We start from the raw sequence: 17,418 nt of genomic DNA on the forward strand, positions 1-17,418 counted from the left end.
AGGGAGTGTGAGAAGCTGGGCTTGTGTTTGCTGCTTCTCCTTCAGCCCAGGTGGCCAGCAGGATCCGAGGGCTGAGACGGAAGAGGCCTGGGACTCTGCCGACCCTGCTCACCCCTGGAGTGGGGCGGTGTCTGCGAGGGCGTCTCACCTACAGCCAGAGTTTACCAGCTACTCCTTTCGGGCCAGACGCTTCATGCTGAATTTTATAATCCGTGTTTGGCTGGAGCCAGCTTATCCCTATCCTTGAATGAACTTCAAGATGTAAAAAGAAATCCCAACATTTTTTTCAAACGAGTCTCACTATGGTTACGTGCAAGTCCTTAGAGTGGCTTGTTCTGGCGTTTTCCAGGGTGGTGGTTGCGGATTGCTTTTGAGGCTACCGTAATGTCCGTTTGCCTTCCCGCATAGATGCTGCTTAATAGTGGGATCCCCGTTGTGGCCACGGCAGGTCAGCTTATCAATTTTTAGGCCTGGACACACTGTCGACAGTGCTGCCACTTTACCGCAGCAATCCCTGAAGCGTGGACACGGCCTGACGGCCATGCTTTCTGAATCCTTTCAACAGCAGCCTGCCGTTTCCGGCCCGACTTCGGGTGGCACCAGCGGGGCTCGGCCCAGCTGCGGGCTCGCACTGCCCTCTGGTGGTCACTGGATGGCATAGCTTTGCCAGCGCGGAGCTGGCATCAACAGCGGTCAAAGGCGTGGTGGGGAGACTGGTCAGAGATCAGGACAGTGATGGAATGTGGGTTACGGCTGGGAAAGGCGGGGAAGGAGCCTTTTGGGGGCCTGGACACCTCTTCCATCTTGATCTGGACAGTGGTTACCCAGGCGTGATCCTTTGTAAAAAAAACATCAAGGTGCATATTTGAGCTTTGGGCAGGAAACTGGATGTAGATCATAAAATGAAATTTAAACATCTCTAAGTTCATGAGGAATCCCAGTTGTTTTCGACTGCACACCGTACTTCCATCCTTCCCCCTCCAAACCAATGTCCCCACAGCAGCCAGAGTCATTTTAAAAAAATGTCAGTCAGACCATGCCACTGTCCTTGTGAGAACCCTCTGGTGTGTTTTCGTTGAATTTAGAATAAAACCCAAACTCCGGTAGAATTCCAATCCATGACCAAAAGGATCCATCCACATCTGCCTGGGCCTTATGCTCTGACCCCACAACCTGTGACCTCACCTCCAGTCTTTCCGGGTTCCCTTCTTTCCGTCCAGCTCCAGCTTTGTTTGCCTGCGTGTTCTGTACTTCCTTGTCTGCCCCTGGAGCGCCTGCCCTGGATTTCTCACCACCCGAGTCTGAGCGCAGGTGCCACCCGCTCGGAGGTGAGGAGGCCGCCCACAGCATCCCCGTGCCGTTCTGGTTACTCTGTGTCGCATCACCCCAGAGCTTCCTTCTGGACTCCAGCCAGTGTCTGAGAGGAGAGCAGCCCCTGTCGTTGACCCAGCAATGCCACGCCGTAGACTCAGTCACAATCCCAGCCAACAAACAGACCCCCAGTGTCTACCCCCTGGAGAAGAGGCTGCTTTTTGGACCCTGAATGTTTCACTGGCAGATCCCATGATCTCTTTCAAAAGAATGTTCTTAGGCTCCCCCCCCCCTTTTAAAGTAGGCTCTACACCCAGAGTGAAGTCCAGTGCGGGGCTCAAACTCAGGACCCTGAGATCAAGACCTGAGCTGAAGAGTCAGACACTTAACCTTCTGAGCCACCCCGGAGCCCCTCAGGCCCCTTTTTGAAGTTGGCTGTCTTAGGCCTCCAGGATCCACCTTCTCCTCCCTGCTGAGGGTCCCACAGCTGCTTCTCTGCTGGCCTCATGGTGGTTCTTGGAAGGGGCCTTGGGCTGTGGCTCAAGCTTGTGCGCGGCGAGTGTCCAGGATCTGGGGAGTGTGCCGGTGTCCTGCTTATGGTCACCGGCTCCTCCTGCAGGGCGAGGTGATGAGTGGGAAAGTCTGCGTCTCATGGTTGATTTGCCGGCTTGTGTCCCCTTCCCTCTTCAGGGAAGTCAGCTCCACGGGGGTCGGGCCTGCCCCTGTCTCACGTCTGCGTCCGCAGGCCGAGAAGGGCACCTGGTAAATGGTAGACCCTGGCTTCACCAAGCGGGATGGATGAATGGCTGGCACAGTTGCTCTGAGACGGGATAGGGCTTTTTAACGTGTCCTCACTCAGACCCTGGAGACCACAACTGCCCCGCTTTTGGTGGGGGTGGCTTGGCAGAGACCAGGCTTCCTGGGACGGGCAAGAAGGGGACTGCCTGATTCACAAACCCGCTCTCCTCAGCCTCACACTCACAGCCTGAGTCCCATAGGAAAGGGCTAGTGTTGCTGCTGGGGGGAAACTGGCTGGAAACAAGCTACCTACAGCAACCGGCTGTGACCAAGAAGTCTCTAGAAGTGACATCTGATCTTCAAGATGTTCTTAGAGTAATCTGCTCACGGCATTCAGTATATAAGTAGGGCAGTCTCCCACTTACCCGTGTGTCTGATAGGGCCTATGGGTCACTGTTTTTATTAATTTCTTATATCTTCTTCCAAAGTTTCTTTTTGTAGATGAGATCCTACAGGTTTTGCTTTTTTCTCCATTTTTATACAAAAGGTGGCATATGCCACATACTGTTCTGAAACTGGCCTTTTTCGCTTAGTGCTATGTTGAGGCGATCTTCCCAGACTGACACGTGGGGCACACTCTTGTTCTTTTTCATGCTTGCGGAGTATTCCATCCTGTGGCCGTGTCCTCATTTAACCAGTTCACCGCTGACGGGTGTTTGGGTTGTTTTCATTCTTTGCTATTGCACGCAGTGTTGTAGGAAATGAATCTCTGTGGAGTTTCCACGCATACGTAAATATATCTGCAGATCAGTTCTCAGAAGTGGAATTGCTGATAAGATTGACGGATTGGGTCAGTAGTGCCAACTTTCCCTCCCGAGGAGTCGTGCCAGTCTCTGCTTCCGCTGGCGATCTGTGAAGGGCCCACAGCTCCGCCGGTACTAGGAGTCCCAACACTTCCATATTTTTGCCAGTCTGATGTGGAAAGTGGTATCTCAGTGTATGTGTGAGATTGACCATCTTTTGTAAGTTTAAGAGGCAGTTTTATTTTTTGAAAGTTTTTACACCCAGTGTGGGGCTTGAACTCACAACCCTGAGATCGAGAGTTGCACACTTCACCGACTGAGCTAGCCAGGTTCCCCAAGAAGCAGTTTTATTTTTTTTGGAAAAAATGTAGGGGTGCCCAGCTGGGAAGCGTGCGACTCTTGATCTCAGGGCTGTGGATTGGATCCCCACATTGGATGGAGAGCTTAATTAAAAAAAAATTTTATATATATAATATTTATATATATATTTAAAGATTTTATTTCTTTGTCAGAGAGAGAGAGTGCGCACGCGTACAAGCAGGGGGAGCGGCAGGCAGAGGGAGAAACAGGCTCCTTGGAGCCTGATGTGGGACTCGATCCCAGGACCCTGGGATCATGACCTGAGCTGAAGGCAGACAATCAACTGAGCCACCCAGGCGCCCCTGCCAGTGCATTTTAGATGCTTGATTAATATCTGATGAAAAATACCCAGCTGGGTATTTGGTCATAATGAATGGCTGATTTCCTGTGTAGAAATCTGAGCCCATGAGATATGATAATACCACTAATAACATTATTTATTATGTGCTATGTAAGTTGGGATGCTTTTGGTTGCAAATAACAAAGGAAGAACCAACTCAAAATATTTGAACCATAGGGACATTTGTTAACTCACATAACAAATTTAACCTACCTTTCCAAAACAATTGTCGCTTTAAGAATGAATGCTTTATCAATGGAAATCTTCTAAGTTTGTGGATTATTGCCTATAAATGAAACCAAACCGAAGAGTCCAAAGATGGCGAGAAAGAGACTGAATTAAAAAATGTAAAGCCATATCTTGAATTCTGCATTTGGAATGGGGGTGTCTTAGGTCACACATCCCTAAACTTTTCGGTCAAGTAAGCCAAAGAATTCTGTGTTTTGTCTTGTTTAAGCCCCTGTGTTGTGTTTCTGTTCTTTGCGATGGAAAGAAATCCCAGTGGTGGCTCTCTGATTTCTCAGGCCCTTGGCTAGGCAGATACCTTCAGCCCCAGGGGCTGACCTGAGGATCGTTGGGTTTCTGTCCTTCGCGGGGGGCTGGTCAGGAAGTTCTCAAGTCATGTTCAGACTTCTGGGAGGCCAAGGGCTTGTGTGTGTGAGTGAAGAGTCCCGTTACTCTACTTCTAAGATTGTTCTCAAGAGCTGCAGGATGCTGCTGGGGAAACGGTGACGATTAAGGAGTCTGGGGCCAGTGAATCCTAGCTGTCCACCACCCACCCATCCGTCATCCATCCACCCACCGCCCATCCATAACCCGTCTGCTGTCCATGTGTCTGAGCATCCGACTGTCCATCCATCCATCCTTCCTTCAGCCTTCATTAAGTGCCATATCTGCGTCCGACTGTTACAGGTACTGAGGATACAGAATGAGAAAGACACTGTCCTTGGCCACTGGGACCTCTGAGTCCTCTAGGATTCAGGCTAGAACACTTACAGACTGTGGACTTCTAGCTTCCATCAGAACCAGCACTGGGCGTTTAGTCCTCAGAACAGAAAAGGGGTTGACCACCTGGGTCATCTCAGGATGAAGTGGCGGCTCCGCCTGTGCAGATGGCTGGAAGTCTGTTAGTGCCTCGAATAGCTTCAAGAGCGGTCATAAAGTAGTGACACCTATCCCACTTCAAAATGTAAACGTGGTTTTATTTAATGCCTTTTATCCATCACAAAGTACCGCCTCCTCCCCAGGGTCCCCTCTTCCTAGAAAACAAGATGGCAGCATAAGGCACGTGCACTGTCCACATGACGTCAGGTTAGGTCCTTAAAACAAAAATAAGCAATAGTCCTCCCATCAGCCCCGAATCGCCTCCCTCACCCATTGTTCAAAGAATGATTGTCCCCCCAAAGCACAACTTGGAGCAAAGCGTGCTTCACTGAGAACTGCACCACCCCCATGCCAGGTTAGAAACCAAACCAACGACTAAGAAAACCAACAACACAGGTACGAGAGCATAATACCAGAGTAATGAGATTAGTCCATAAATTAAGGAAAAAAACCCAACCCAAGCCTGTCCCCTCCTCATCCCTCCCCCAAATCAGCAATTCCTCGCTTTTGTTCTGAGTGTCTCGAGGAAAAGCCTGGACTCCGAGCCAGCCCTTTTCTCCAAAGTTAAATATTCCAAAGCCACCGGGGGGGGTACTCTGCGTCTCCGGACCCGCGCTTGGACTAAAAGGACAGCTGCTGAGCTGGTCACCGGGCACGTCCTCTCGGCCGCAGGGACCCTGCCGGCGTCCGGCATCTGGCGGGGAGGCGGGGAAGGCGAGGGCCTGGGAGGGTGGGATGCGCCGGGGTGACCGGTGGCGAGGCCGTGGGCTCTGCTATAAATACTCCAGCTCCAGGGCGTGCCTCAGCGCCTCCAGGTCCGCGTGGCAGGATATCCGCCAGAAGGGCATGTTGTGCTGGAACACAGAACACCAGCCGAGGCGTTAGGGCCCGGCCCCGGGCCTCCTGCAATCCCCCCGTCCCCCTTTCCCCCAGCCCAGGGTCAGAGCCCGATGCCACGTCCACTCGAGGTGGCGAGGCCCGTGGGCGATTCCCGGTCGGCGGCGCAGACCCCCCCCCTCCCCCCGGCCGCGCGGGTGTGTGTTCCGAGCAGCCCGGCACCCTGTCCGACCCTCTTCCCGACTTTGGGAAGGTCTTCGGTCCTGGGCGGCGCCGCTGACCCGGAATGAAGTCCGGCAGTGAGAAGGCTGTTCCTTCCTAGAAGGTTGTCCTCGATCTGCTACTTCGAGAAAAGTGTCAGCTAGGTGCGCGCGTCTGCGCCCGTCCCTAACACTGGCTCGTCTCGGAAGGAGCAGACGGAGCTGGTCCCCGCCAGGGTTGGGCAGGCTGGCCACAGCGGACCAGGTGACATCCGTCTTCTCGGTGAAATGGGGGGCCGGATGCGGTTGCTGCGGCTCCTCCCTGCCTACCCCGTCGGCTCACCGCCACTGTTGGGTTAGCCTAGACGCGCCGACGCCAGGGCGTGCGTGTGCGCAGGTGCGCGTGGGCACACGTGCAGGGCTGGGCGGGGAGGGGCTGGCTAGTGACGTGGAGTCAGGATGCAGAGTTTGGACGGTCACTGTCAGCCTGTGACACCCAGCGTCTTATAGCTGCCGATCCGCAGCCAGACCCCGTGCTTTCCGTGCCCTCTCGCTGCTGCACTGCCCAGACAGAACGCTTAGAAACCAAAACACGAGCACCCTTTTCAAGCGGGCGGGAGAGAGGAGGGAACGGATTTCACCAAAGCGGAACTGCCGGCAAGCCAGCGCGAACTGCCCTCACGGCCACGGTCGTTAACAGCTGGTGAGAGTGCGGGTTCTGTGCCGCACACGTGATCTCGTTTAACCCGGTCCCTGATCCTCAGGGAGGCACTCTTATTTCACAGATGGGGGGGACTGAGCCACAGAGGGGTCCTGTCAGGCTCAGAGAGAAAAGCTGACTGCATGTTCATCCCTGGAAAATTTAATCATTGGCTGAAGTTGTTGCCTGCCCAGTACTGCTGTCTCTTCTTGCTTGCTTCCAGAACTGAGAATTTGGCAGCACTGTGCCCAGATCTAGGGGATGAGCTCTGATCGGCTAAGCAAGCTGTGACAGCGCCAGCCCTATTTGCCAGGGTTTGTCCTGTAGCCTTTTTTTTTTTTTTTTACATATTTTATTTATTTGGAGAGAGAAAGAGAGAGAGGGAGAGAATGAGTGGGGGGCAGAGGGAGAGGCAGACTCCCCGCTGAGCAGGGAGTCGGATGCAGGGCTCAGTCCCAGGCCCCGAGATCATGACCTGAGCTGAAGGCAGACACTTAACTGACTCAGCCACCCAGGTGTCCTGGTCCTGTATCCCTCTTGATTTGTGACCTGAAGCCAAAGGGGAAGATGGTGAGGGGAAGGGTTTTCTCCAGGATTAGAGGGAGGCACCTGAGGAGAGAACTCTTTCCTCCTTACTTTCCCTTCCTATTTGGATGCTGTCCTGTTAGCATGTGATGCCCGGAGCTGTGGTAGCCTTTTTGAGGTCACGAGGCAGCAAATCAGATAATAAAAAGCCAAAGATGGTTGGAAAGGTAGAGCGAAATAATAGAAGGGGATGCTTGATGAGTTTTTGACCCACTGAGACAACCTAGGGCACAACTATTTCTAATCTTATTAGGTAGCAAGTGTTTAACTCACCATTACATGGGCTTTCTGCTACCTGCGGCTAGAAGGTACTGAGCCTCCCAAGACAGTCATTGGCCTGAAATTATTTAGTGAACAGATGGTGCTTGATGAACATTTGGATGCCTGGAGTTCTGCCCTGTAAGGTTCCACGTCCATAGGCTAGAAAACTATACGGGCGTCCTTTTGGCTCCTGGAACCCATCAGATCCTTTCCTGCCTCTGGATGCTCTTCACTTACTACTCTGCCCGCTCTTTGTATCACTGTTTATCTTTACCTTTCTGGTCTGTGGTAGGCAGACTAACAGCCCCCCAAAGATGTCCATCCGATCCCTAGAACCTCTGAATGAAGGGGTTTTGTGGATGTGATTAAGTGAAGGATCTTGAGATGGGAGGTGACCCAGAGGGCAGGGACTGTGTGATGGTTCACCGCCGTGCACTCGGTGGGGTCTCGTGCATAGCTGGCACGCACACACGGTCCCCGCTGGAGTCACGGAGGAGGCATCCACAGCTACGAAATGCACAAATGGTTTTGTGTTGTGGTCAGCACTATGAAGGAAACAACAGGGAGGGAGGGCAGAAAGCAGCTGGGGGAGGGCGTCTGTTCTGATAGTTGGGGTCAGGGAAGGCCTCTCTAGGGGGTGACAGTTAAGCAGGCCCAGAGGGCAAGAAAGAGTTGCATACTTATGGGGGGAGGTGGTCAAGGCAGAAGACAAAGCAAGTGCAAAGGCCCTGAAGACAGTTTGAGCTTGGAGTGCACGTTCACTGCTGCCTAGCATGGCTCCTGGCACACAGTAGGTGCTCAAGAAACACACAGGGAAGGAATGAAGGCGGGGGGAAGAGGGAAGGCAGGCTTCTCAAAGTTCTCAATGAACACATCTTTTTCTCTTTTGCTCAAAGGAAGCAGCATGCTATCCATCATGGGCCACAGATGCCGTTCCTTCAATGCCTTTCAGCTCCCCCACCCTCTCCTCCCCCCAGCCAAACCTTCCTTTCTCTGCAAAGATGGATTTTGGTTCCTGCCCGGCCAATCCTGTCCCCCTTTAAAGAGTGTAATTCATTTTTCTGGGAGGAAATGAGCAAAGGTGGGAGAGAATGTCGCAGCCGCCTCCATCCCAGGCCTAGAGCACAGGTGGATTTATCACTTGTGGAGAGGTGGAGACAAATGACCCACTAAAATGGAGATATTAACAACACTGTCAGCCCGAACGGTCTAGCCCCTTATCCTGTTGCCGTATTTCACGCTGCTCAGGTGTCCGGCAGCCTGGGCTAATGACTCCCATCCGTCAGGCCGGGAGAGTGGCTGGTGCGCAGTGTTTCTCACTACTGGGCTGGGGCTGCTGCGTGAGACAGTCGCAGAGGTTTTTAGGGGAGCTCAGTGGATGGGTGTGTGCGCCCTGGTTTTCTTTGGTAGACTCCCGCTCTTGTCTGACCAGCTCAGGGGTGAGGACAAAGTGTTTGAAACTCCTAGGTCTACCTCCTTCCTGCTCGACCTTTGGAGTAAAACATCAGTTTGCATGTACCAGCTGTGTGACCTGAGGTATGTTAATTAACCTCTCTGAGTCTCAAGTACATCCCCTATAAAATGAAGCGGCTGATACCCACTCTGCAGGCGGGTTTGAGGATTCAGTAAAAATAATGCCAGTAATCAAGAGGAGGGGTATGGGCATGCAGTTAGGTCAGGCACCCCTAGGGGCCAGGGATAGCGCTGCCACAGGCTAGCTGTGATGGAGACTACGAGGTGCCCCACCCCCCCAAGCAGCCCGTTTTGCTTAGCTGGGTACCTGGCAGCTGAGAATAAAGGTGACCTCTCCCAGCACGCCTAAGCGAAGTGTGATCACGTGACCAGATCTGGCCGCTGGGATCTGAGCAGCAGGGCCGTCTACCTGTTTCCCCTGTGCCCTTAAAGGGATGCGGTGGCCTCCCCCTTTCCCTTGCCAGCGGCCACCATGCAGACGGGGGCTGGTGGCGAGAGAGCAGCCGGGGGACGGCAGAGCAACAAGATGGAAGGGGCCCGGGTCCCTGGTGCCGGTGCCGCCGTGCCCGAAGCTCGAGGTGTCTTATGTGGGAGACGAGAGACCTCTCTGCCCACTGTTCAAACTGCTGTCGAGCGTCTCTGGCACCCCCAGCCCCACTCCGCAGAACCTGGGAGGCTCCACTGAGACCCTCCCGCCCAGCCCCTGCTGGAGCCCACCCTCTCCACCCCTCCGCCGGGCTGGGTAACGTGCTTCTCCCATGGGCTCTGAGCAAACGAGAGATTTGGGTGAGTTTTCACCTTCTGGGCAAATTAGCATTCCTATTTTCTTTCTCCGCTGGTTCCAGGGGAGAGAGCAGCTCCCTTGAACTTCTGCAGGTTGTTACCCCTCCCCTCCCACCCACCATCCCGGGGAGCAGCTGCGGAAGCTCTGCCAGTCGTTCTGTCACTTGCCTCTGCTCAGCCCTCCGTGCTGTTCCGGGCGGCTTAGAGCTTGGGAGAGGCTGCTCAGAGAGGGGGCGTCCCCTGCTGAAGGCCGCACAGCCCCAAATGGCAGAGCTAGGATTTAGGGTAAGATGTGCGTCCCCGGGCACGTCTTTCTGCGGGAGCAGGGCTGGCGGTAGGGCGAGGCCAAGGAGGTGCCTTGTCCGGTATGGGAAGGCCAGCCCTGACTAGCTGCTCTCAGAGGAGGAAAAGCCTGCCCCCTAGAGGTCACTGTGGAAATTTCTAGAGGTGTGAATTTCGACTCCTAATGATTTGGGGGCAGTGCCAGTGGGGGCAGGTGTCCTGCCTCATCTCACATGCCTGAGACCTGACTAGTTTCGAATGTCCTGTCAGTCAAGTAAGTACCAACCTGTACATAGTAACCTGAGCCTGGACTCTTAACACGGGACCCGTCATGTAGAAATCGAGAGGATCTTTCCCATGCTTTTAATAAAACCTGCATTTCTAGGAGTGCAGCTACTGTGTAAAAGCAAGGGAAGTCTGTATTTTGCTTTATTCAGGATCTCTCCATGAGGTGCTTAGCAGTTTGGAGAAATCAGGTTAGGGCCGCAGCCCCTCACCTGGCTCCCAAATGGCCGAGACGGCACACCTGTGTCACAGCCACGGCACGCTTGGTACAAGCCCTGGGATTTTGTGCCCAGACATTTACGTGTTGAAGTGACGTTACTGTGAGTAAATAACTTTCCCTTTGTCTTTGATAATACCATTAGATCGTGACCTTTCGGCCATTATGGTTATAGTGCCCATGACCGTTAGTATTTCATTTCAGGAGAGTAAAGGGGTCATTTCAAAACATTACTACGCTGCCCTCATGAACTCTCTCCAATGGTGAGAAGGTGGGAAAATGTCAGCGGCTGCTCTGCGGAGGTCCCTGTTTCCCTGGGTGGGGGTCAGAGGGCAGGTGAGGGGGCCCGGGGCCACAGGCCTACACCGGCTCTCCAGTCCAGCCGTGCTGGAAGCAAAGCTTTATCTATCTTGATCGCTGTGCCATGCTGAGGGCAGAGTTCCCCGTTAGAGCTCAACCTGGAGAGGGGGTTCTAGAGCCCTGGCAGCAGGGAGTCTCCTCATGGAGCCCGTGCTCTGCACCTAGCACGCTGCTTCTGGAACACCAGTAATTCGTGATAATTCCCGGGATTTGGGATACTGCCTTGGCCATTCCTTGTGTATCACCTCTGTTACAATTATTTACTCGATATTTTTCTTGCTAAATCCATTTCTGAAGTTAAAGAAATACACTTTAAAAAGAAGTGCTCACATTCTTCCTGGACCTCCCCTCCTGGCACTCCCCACCTGCCTGGCCCACCACTGTGGCCATGCTGGCTTCCTGCAGGAAGCTCCAGCCTCCAGACCTTGGAATCTCTTGGCTCCTCTCTGGGGCTGCCTTCCCTCTGATACCTCCTTGGCTCACTCCCTCTCTTCCTCCTCCTCTTACTCAGATGTCACCTGGCCGCGAGGCCTTCCTTGACCACTGTGTATGCTGGCAACTTGCCCCACCCCCACAGTGCCATCTGTCCCCAGTCCCTGCTTTTTCTCCAGACCTCTGGTCACCACCTCACACACGTTACACTCTTGTGTTTACTGCCTGCCCTGGGCTGGAGCTGAGTGAGGGGTGAGAGCCCGTCCCTTCTGCTCATGTGTCCCTGGTGCCTGCTACCGCCGTGGGCATGCCGTAGGTGTTCAGCTAATGGAGCTTATGTACTAGCGGACCCCAGTCCTAGAGGCCCTGAGCAAAGCACGTGGACACCTGGGGAGGGAGTTCGGGCAGGCCTGTGTCACTGGAAGACTGGAGTGGCCGCCGCTCAGGGAAATCTTCCCTCTGCAGTGTTGCTGGAGCCTGAGGTCTAAACGCGGGAGCTGGGAAGGGGAGGAACCTTGCAGGTGGCAAGGCTGACTAGCTCTGCCCCCGGGCCCTCTCCTGGGACCCTTGGGGCCCTCCCTCCTTTTTCAGGCTTTCTCTGCTGAGACTCTAAACATTTCTGCATTTCCCTGGAATTTGTTGCTGGGGAGGGAAGGGGGAAACCAGGTCCTCCCAATTAAGCTCTGTGACATTAACAATCCACTTCCCAGGCCTCGGGGTGGGGGGTGGCAGGCTCTCTGGGATGCTGTTGACAGGTCCAGACCCAGGACTTTGGCAGCTGTTTCTTTTCCAAGAGCAGAGCTGTGGCCACCAGAACCCACCGCCCCTCTCCTCATGGGCCCAAGATCACAAATGCAGGGTTTTCTTTCTCATTAGCTTAATGCTGTCTTTATTAACTGGGAAGGGTTCCTGGAACATATGATCAGTAAGTATGAAATAAAGCGTGCACATGTGCACCAGCCCCCCACCAGCCTGCCTGACAGAGTGTCTCTGGGCTCCCGAGCACTTGTCCTAGAGAAAACCCAGGGCTACCGGGGGCGGCAGCCAAAGGCACCGAGGGGGATTTGCAGAAGGAAATTACTCAGGATGCTTCTGCGATTGCAAATGGGAAGGGACGGGGGAGCGGGGAGCCTGGGAAGGAGGGGACCCAGCCGGCACCGGGGTGGGGGGGCGGGGGAGGCCCCGAGCCCATCTCGGGGACGCGGTACCTTCTTCGCCCCCTGCTCCTCCTCCACGCCGTCGCCGATCACCACGTAGACCGCTTTCCTGCCGAACCGCTGCATGATCCTCTCGAAGCAGCTCTCCTTGCCTGCACGCGTGAGAAGGGGAAAGAGACAGCGCTTGCTGAGCACCCAGGACTGCCGGGACTCCTAAGCGCGACCCAGGTGCTTGCTGGGAGCAGCCGTCCTCCGAGGGCCGCGCACGGAGCGGTTCGTCCTCGAGCAGCTTGTGTGCAGTCGCCATCTGCACGTGAGGGGTGACAGCACAGAGAGGTCAGTGGCTTGCCCAGGGTGACACAGAAGAGGGAGCATAGGGGCTTGAAGCGGGTTCCGAAGTCTACACAGCTGACTGGTGTAGGGGCACCGGACCTACTTCACAGCGGAGGATGCCGGGCGACGTGACTTAGGAGGCGGAGTCACACGTCTGCAGGCGGCATCCTGGGGACAGACTGGCCCTCGTGGTGATGCCCCTGCCCCTTGCTATGCATTGACGACCATCCCTTCGTGCTGGCCTCCTTCCCGGGTGTGGGGGCAGCAGGAGTCCAGATGCGCTGGATTCAGATCTTAGCTCCTCCTGATCGTGTCAGCAGGTGTGGTCACAGCAAGGAAAATGGGCGTGCTAAAAACAGTGGTCACACTCTGACTTTCCTGTCTGCTAGGCGCTCTGCTAAGCGCTTGGCCCACAGCAGAATTTCTCCGCATTACTGGCACGTGGGGCGGGATGAGGCTTTGCAGAGGGGGCCGCCCTGATGGTGTGTGGGGGGCAGCCCCGGTCTCCACCCAGGAGATGCCTGGAGCAGTGTCTTCAGAGGTTGCCAGAGATCTCCTGGGAGGCAAGATGCTTCCCTGCTCTGTTGGGAAACACTGACCATACTCATTTACTGTCGTCGAGGCAATCCTCATGCAATTGCGATGAACAGAATTCCCATTTTAGAGATAAACTGAGGCTGGTGGAGGGCCCCGAAGAGGAGCGGGGGACTATCAATAGTTATAACAATAATAACCCAGCTTTATTTTTGAGTGCTCGTGCTCTGCGGGGAGCCTGCACGCTGCCCTGTGTCAGACGCTTGGGGGGTTATGACCACCCGTGTTGACAGACTGAGAAGCTGAGGCACAGAGAGGTCACTTACCCGGGGCAGCTGGCGAGCGAGTGCAGAGTCGGGATTCGAACCTAGGCTGCCCCGGTGGCTGGAGCTCTGAGCTACTCTGTTCTGCTCTAGGTCCGACTCGGCCCTGCTGGGACCGTTCCTCCCTTTGGGCTGGCTTTCTCGTCTGGGAGCAGCGGCCGGGTCAGAGCTGCCAATCATACCCGTCTTCTGAGGCAGCAGAATGACGTGACCCCTGTGCAGAGCCGATCCTAACAGCAGGGGGAGCCTCCTACCCACCCCACGGACAGGGGGTTGACCATGCGACTGGCTTTGACCAATACTGGAGTGCTGGGTACCTGCCCCGGGAAGTGTGTGGGTGGTGTGGCTTGGCCCCTTCACTTCTGCGACCTGTCGGGAGAGGAAGGCGCCCCTGCTGGCCACAGTGAGTGCCGGCCCCATGGTGAGAGGCTCTGCAGACCCTGGAGGCGAGCCCCGCGGACTCTGCACACGCGTGAGTGAGAAATAAACACCCGAAGCCGCCGCGTGTTTGTTACGCAGCCTTAGCAGAAACCTGTTGAAAAAAATGATGCTTTTAAATTTAAAACCGGGAGCTGGAGGCCAATTTCTGTGCAGTCTCCACTCTGATTCCCCTTCGTGTGTTGACCTTCGGCCTCCCTGAGTGGGAAAGACGTTGCTCTGACATGTCCCTGATGGCATTTGATTTCTCTGACATAGAAACAGAATCCAAGGGCTGAATGGAAATTTTAGTTGTGCCTGGGTTCTGGATGCCTTTCTTGCAAAATCTACCGAAAAAAGGTGCTGTTAAATGAAACTTTGTTTCGGAGAGAGGAAAAAAGATGGAGGAGTGGGGGACCTTTTTTCAGCGGGTCCCCTGAGTCGAGCTGGATAGGTACCAGACCAGCCTGAACATCCACGGAATCAGCCTGAGATGCAGGAAGATACATCTGGATCTCTACAAATGAACATCTCCAGCGCTGAGTATTGAGGTACGAAGCGGGGAGCCGTGAAACCGCGCACAGATATCGGAAGATAAACGGAAGTGGGAGGTGAGCCACCGCGCTCGGGCGCTGGGAAGCGGTAGCCACCTGCACGGGGGAGTGGGCGGACTTGAGGACCCGTAGCAGCTGGGAAACCAGCCTGAAACTGGGAGCTCGGGAGCATGCGCAACCAGACTGAAAACTGGAGCTCCGGAGTGTGCACGAACCACACCGAAACAGAGAGCTCGGGGGCGAGCGGGAACCAAGGGTGGCTGGCGGTGTTAGAAACACAAAGGACAGAGACGTGCCGGCCCTGGAAGCGAGCGCTGGGACACCGGCTGTGGGGCGCACATCCCCGGACGCTGCAGGGTTTTTAGCAGCACCGGCAGAAAGAGTTAAAGTGGCCAAGGGAGCTCAGTGGAGAGCGGACTGCGACCTCTCTGTTCTGAGACAGAGGCTGGGATTCAGCCACTGCTGCTCTGACCCTCAGAAGAGCCACAGAAAACCGCCAGAGAACAAAAGCCGGGAAATACTGGTTCACATTGTGCCCATCCCCATCCCCCCTCGCAGGGGACGGGGCGACTGTACCCAAACAGGGTTGCCTGAGTACCAGCGTGGCAGGCCCCTCCCCCAGAAGGCAGGCTGAAAAATCGAGAAGCCCACATCCTTAAGGTCCCTATAAAACAAGTGCACACTGCCTGGGTCCCTGATCAATAATTTGGGCTCTGGGCATCCCTGCAACCTCTCCTCATCAGAATGACAAGGAGGAGGGACCCCCAACAAAGGAAAGAAACAGACTGTGGCCTTGGCCACAGAACTAATGGATATGGATATAACCAAATTGTCAGAAATGGAGTTCAGAGTAACAATGGTCAAGATGAGATGTAGGCTTGAAAAAATTATTAACGAAAATATTAATGAGAATATAGAATCTCTAAGGGCAAAAATGAGAATCTGGCAGAAATTAAAAACTGCTATGAATCAAAGGCAGTCTAAACTGGATGATCTGATGGCCAGGGTAAACTAGGCAGAAGAACGAATTAGTGAGTTGGAAAATGAGATGATAGAAAAGAAGGAAAAAGAAAACTACAATTTCAAGAATTTAGAATACGGGAGATTACTGACTCAATGAAATGTTCCAATGTCAGAATTATCGGGATCCCCGAGGGAGTGGAGAAAGGTCTAGAAGAGATATTTGACCAAACTGTAGCTGAGAACTTCCCTAATCTGGTGAAGGAAACAAGCATTCATGTCCAAGAGGCAGAGAGGACCCCTCCCAAGATCAATGAGAACAGACCAACACCCACTTCACATAATAGTACAATTTGCAAATATTAGATACAAGGATAAAGTCTTGAAAGTGGCCAGGGGGAAGAGAATCCTCACCTACACAGGGAGGAACATCAGAATAACATCAGACCTGTCTACAGAGACCTGGCAAGCCAGAAAAAGCTGGCAAGACATATTAGAGCTCTAAGTGAGAAGAACATGCAGCCAAGGATACTGTATCCAGCAAGACTGTCATTCAGAATGGATGGAGAGACAAGGACCTTGCAAGACCAGCAGAAACTGAAAGAATGTGACCACCAAGCCAGCCCTACAAGAGATATTAAGGGGGGTTCTATAAAAGTAAAAAGACCCCAAGAGTGATACAGAACGGAAATTTACAATCTATAGAAACAAAGACTTCACAGGCAACATGACATCATTAGAATCATATCTGAATAATCACTCTCAATGTAAATGGCCTACATGCTCCCATAAAACGCCACAGGGTTGCAGATTGGATAAAAAGACGACCCATCCATTTGCTGTCTACAAGAGACTCATCTTGAACCTAAAGATACATCCAGACTGAAAGTGAAGGGATGGAGAACCATTTTTCATGCCAATGGACATCAGAAGAAAGCTGGAGGAGCAATTCTCATATCAGACAGATTAGATTTTAAGCTAGAGACTGGAATTAGAGATACAGAAGGACACTCTATTATTCTTAAAGGGTGTATCCAACAAGAGGATCTAACAATTATAAATACCTATGCCCCCAACAGGGGAGCAGCTAGATACACAAGCCAATTCTTAACCAGAATAAAGAGACACATAGATAATAATACGTTAATAGTAGGGGACCTCAACACTCCGCTCTCAGCAATAGATGACCTAAGCAGAAAATCAACAAAGAAAGAAGAGCTTTGAATGATATATTGGACCAGATGGACCTCACAGATATATACAGAACACTACACCCCAGAACAACAGAATACTCATTCTTTTCGAATGCACATGGAACTCTCCAGAATAGACCATATACTGGGTCACAAAACAGGTCTCAACCAATACCAAAAGACTGAGATTATTCCCTGCATAGTCTCAGACCACAATGCTTTGAAACTGGAACTCAATCATAAGGAAAAATTTGGAAGAGACTCAAACACTTGGAAACTAAGAACCATCCTGCTTAAGAATGATTGGGTAAACCAGGGAATTAAAGAAGAACTTAAGCAATTTATGGAAACCAATGAGAACGAAAACACATCAGTCCAAAACCTATGGGACACTGCAAAGGCAGTCCTGAGGGGAAAATACATAGCCATGCAAGCCTCACTTAATAGAAAAATCTAAAATGCAGTCTTTATTCTCTCCAAGATGCTGGAGCTGGAACAGAAGAACAGGCCTAACCCATGCACGAGAAGGCAGTTGATCAAGATTAGAGCAGAGATCAATGAATTAGAAACCAGGAGCACAGTAGAGCAGATCAACAAAACTAGAAGCTGGTTCTTTGAAAGAATAAATAAGATCGATAAGCCACTGGCCAGACTTATTCAAAAGAATACAGAAAGGACACAAATTATGAATGAAAGGAGAGAAATCATGGCCAACACCAAGGAAATAGAAACAATCATTAGAAACTATTAACAACTATATACTAATAAATTAAATAACCTGGAAGAAATGGATGCCTTCCTGGAAACCTATAAACTACCAAGACTGAAACAGGAAGAAACTGATTATCTAAACAGACTGATTAATCATGAAGAGAT

At 52.8% G+C, this 17,418-nt stretch overlaps 1 protein-coding gene across 1 annotated transcript in view; it reads right to left on the reverse strand.

Moving 5' to 3' along the window:
* Positions 1 to 4,715: 4,715 nt before the first annotated feature.
* The window catches only part of EYA2 (EYA transcriptional coactivator and phosphatase 2), a 211,271-nt gene continuing 198,568 nt past the window's right edge, over positions 4,716 to 17,418 (reverse strand). Inside the window, exons 15-16 of the mRNA XM_034641397.1 lie at positions 12,280 to 12,380; positions 4,716 to 5,510 (exon numbers count right to left, since the gene is read on the reverse strand). Coding sequence (XP_034497288.1) covers positions 5,430 to 5,510; positions 12,280 to 12,380 — 182 coding nt within the window. The 3' untranslated portion in view covers positions 4,716 to 5,429. The remainder of the gene's footprint in view (positions 5,511 to 12,279; positions 12,381 to 17,418) is intronic.

This window comes from Ailuropoda melanoleuca, chromosome 13 (assembly GCF_002007445.2).
Source record: "Ailuropoda melanoleuca isolate Jingjing chromosome 13, ASM200744v2, whole genome shotgun sequence".
Taxonomy (NCBI): Eukaryota; Metazoa; Chordata; class Mammalia; order Carnivora; family Ursidae; genus Ailuropoda; species Ailuropoda melanoleuca.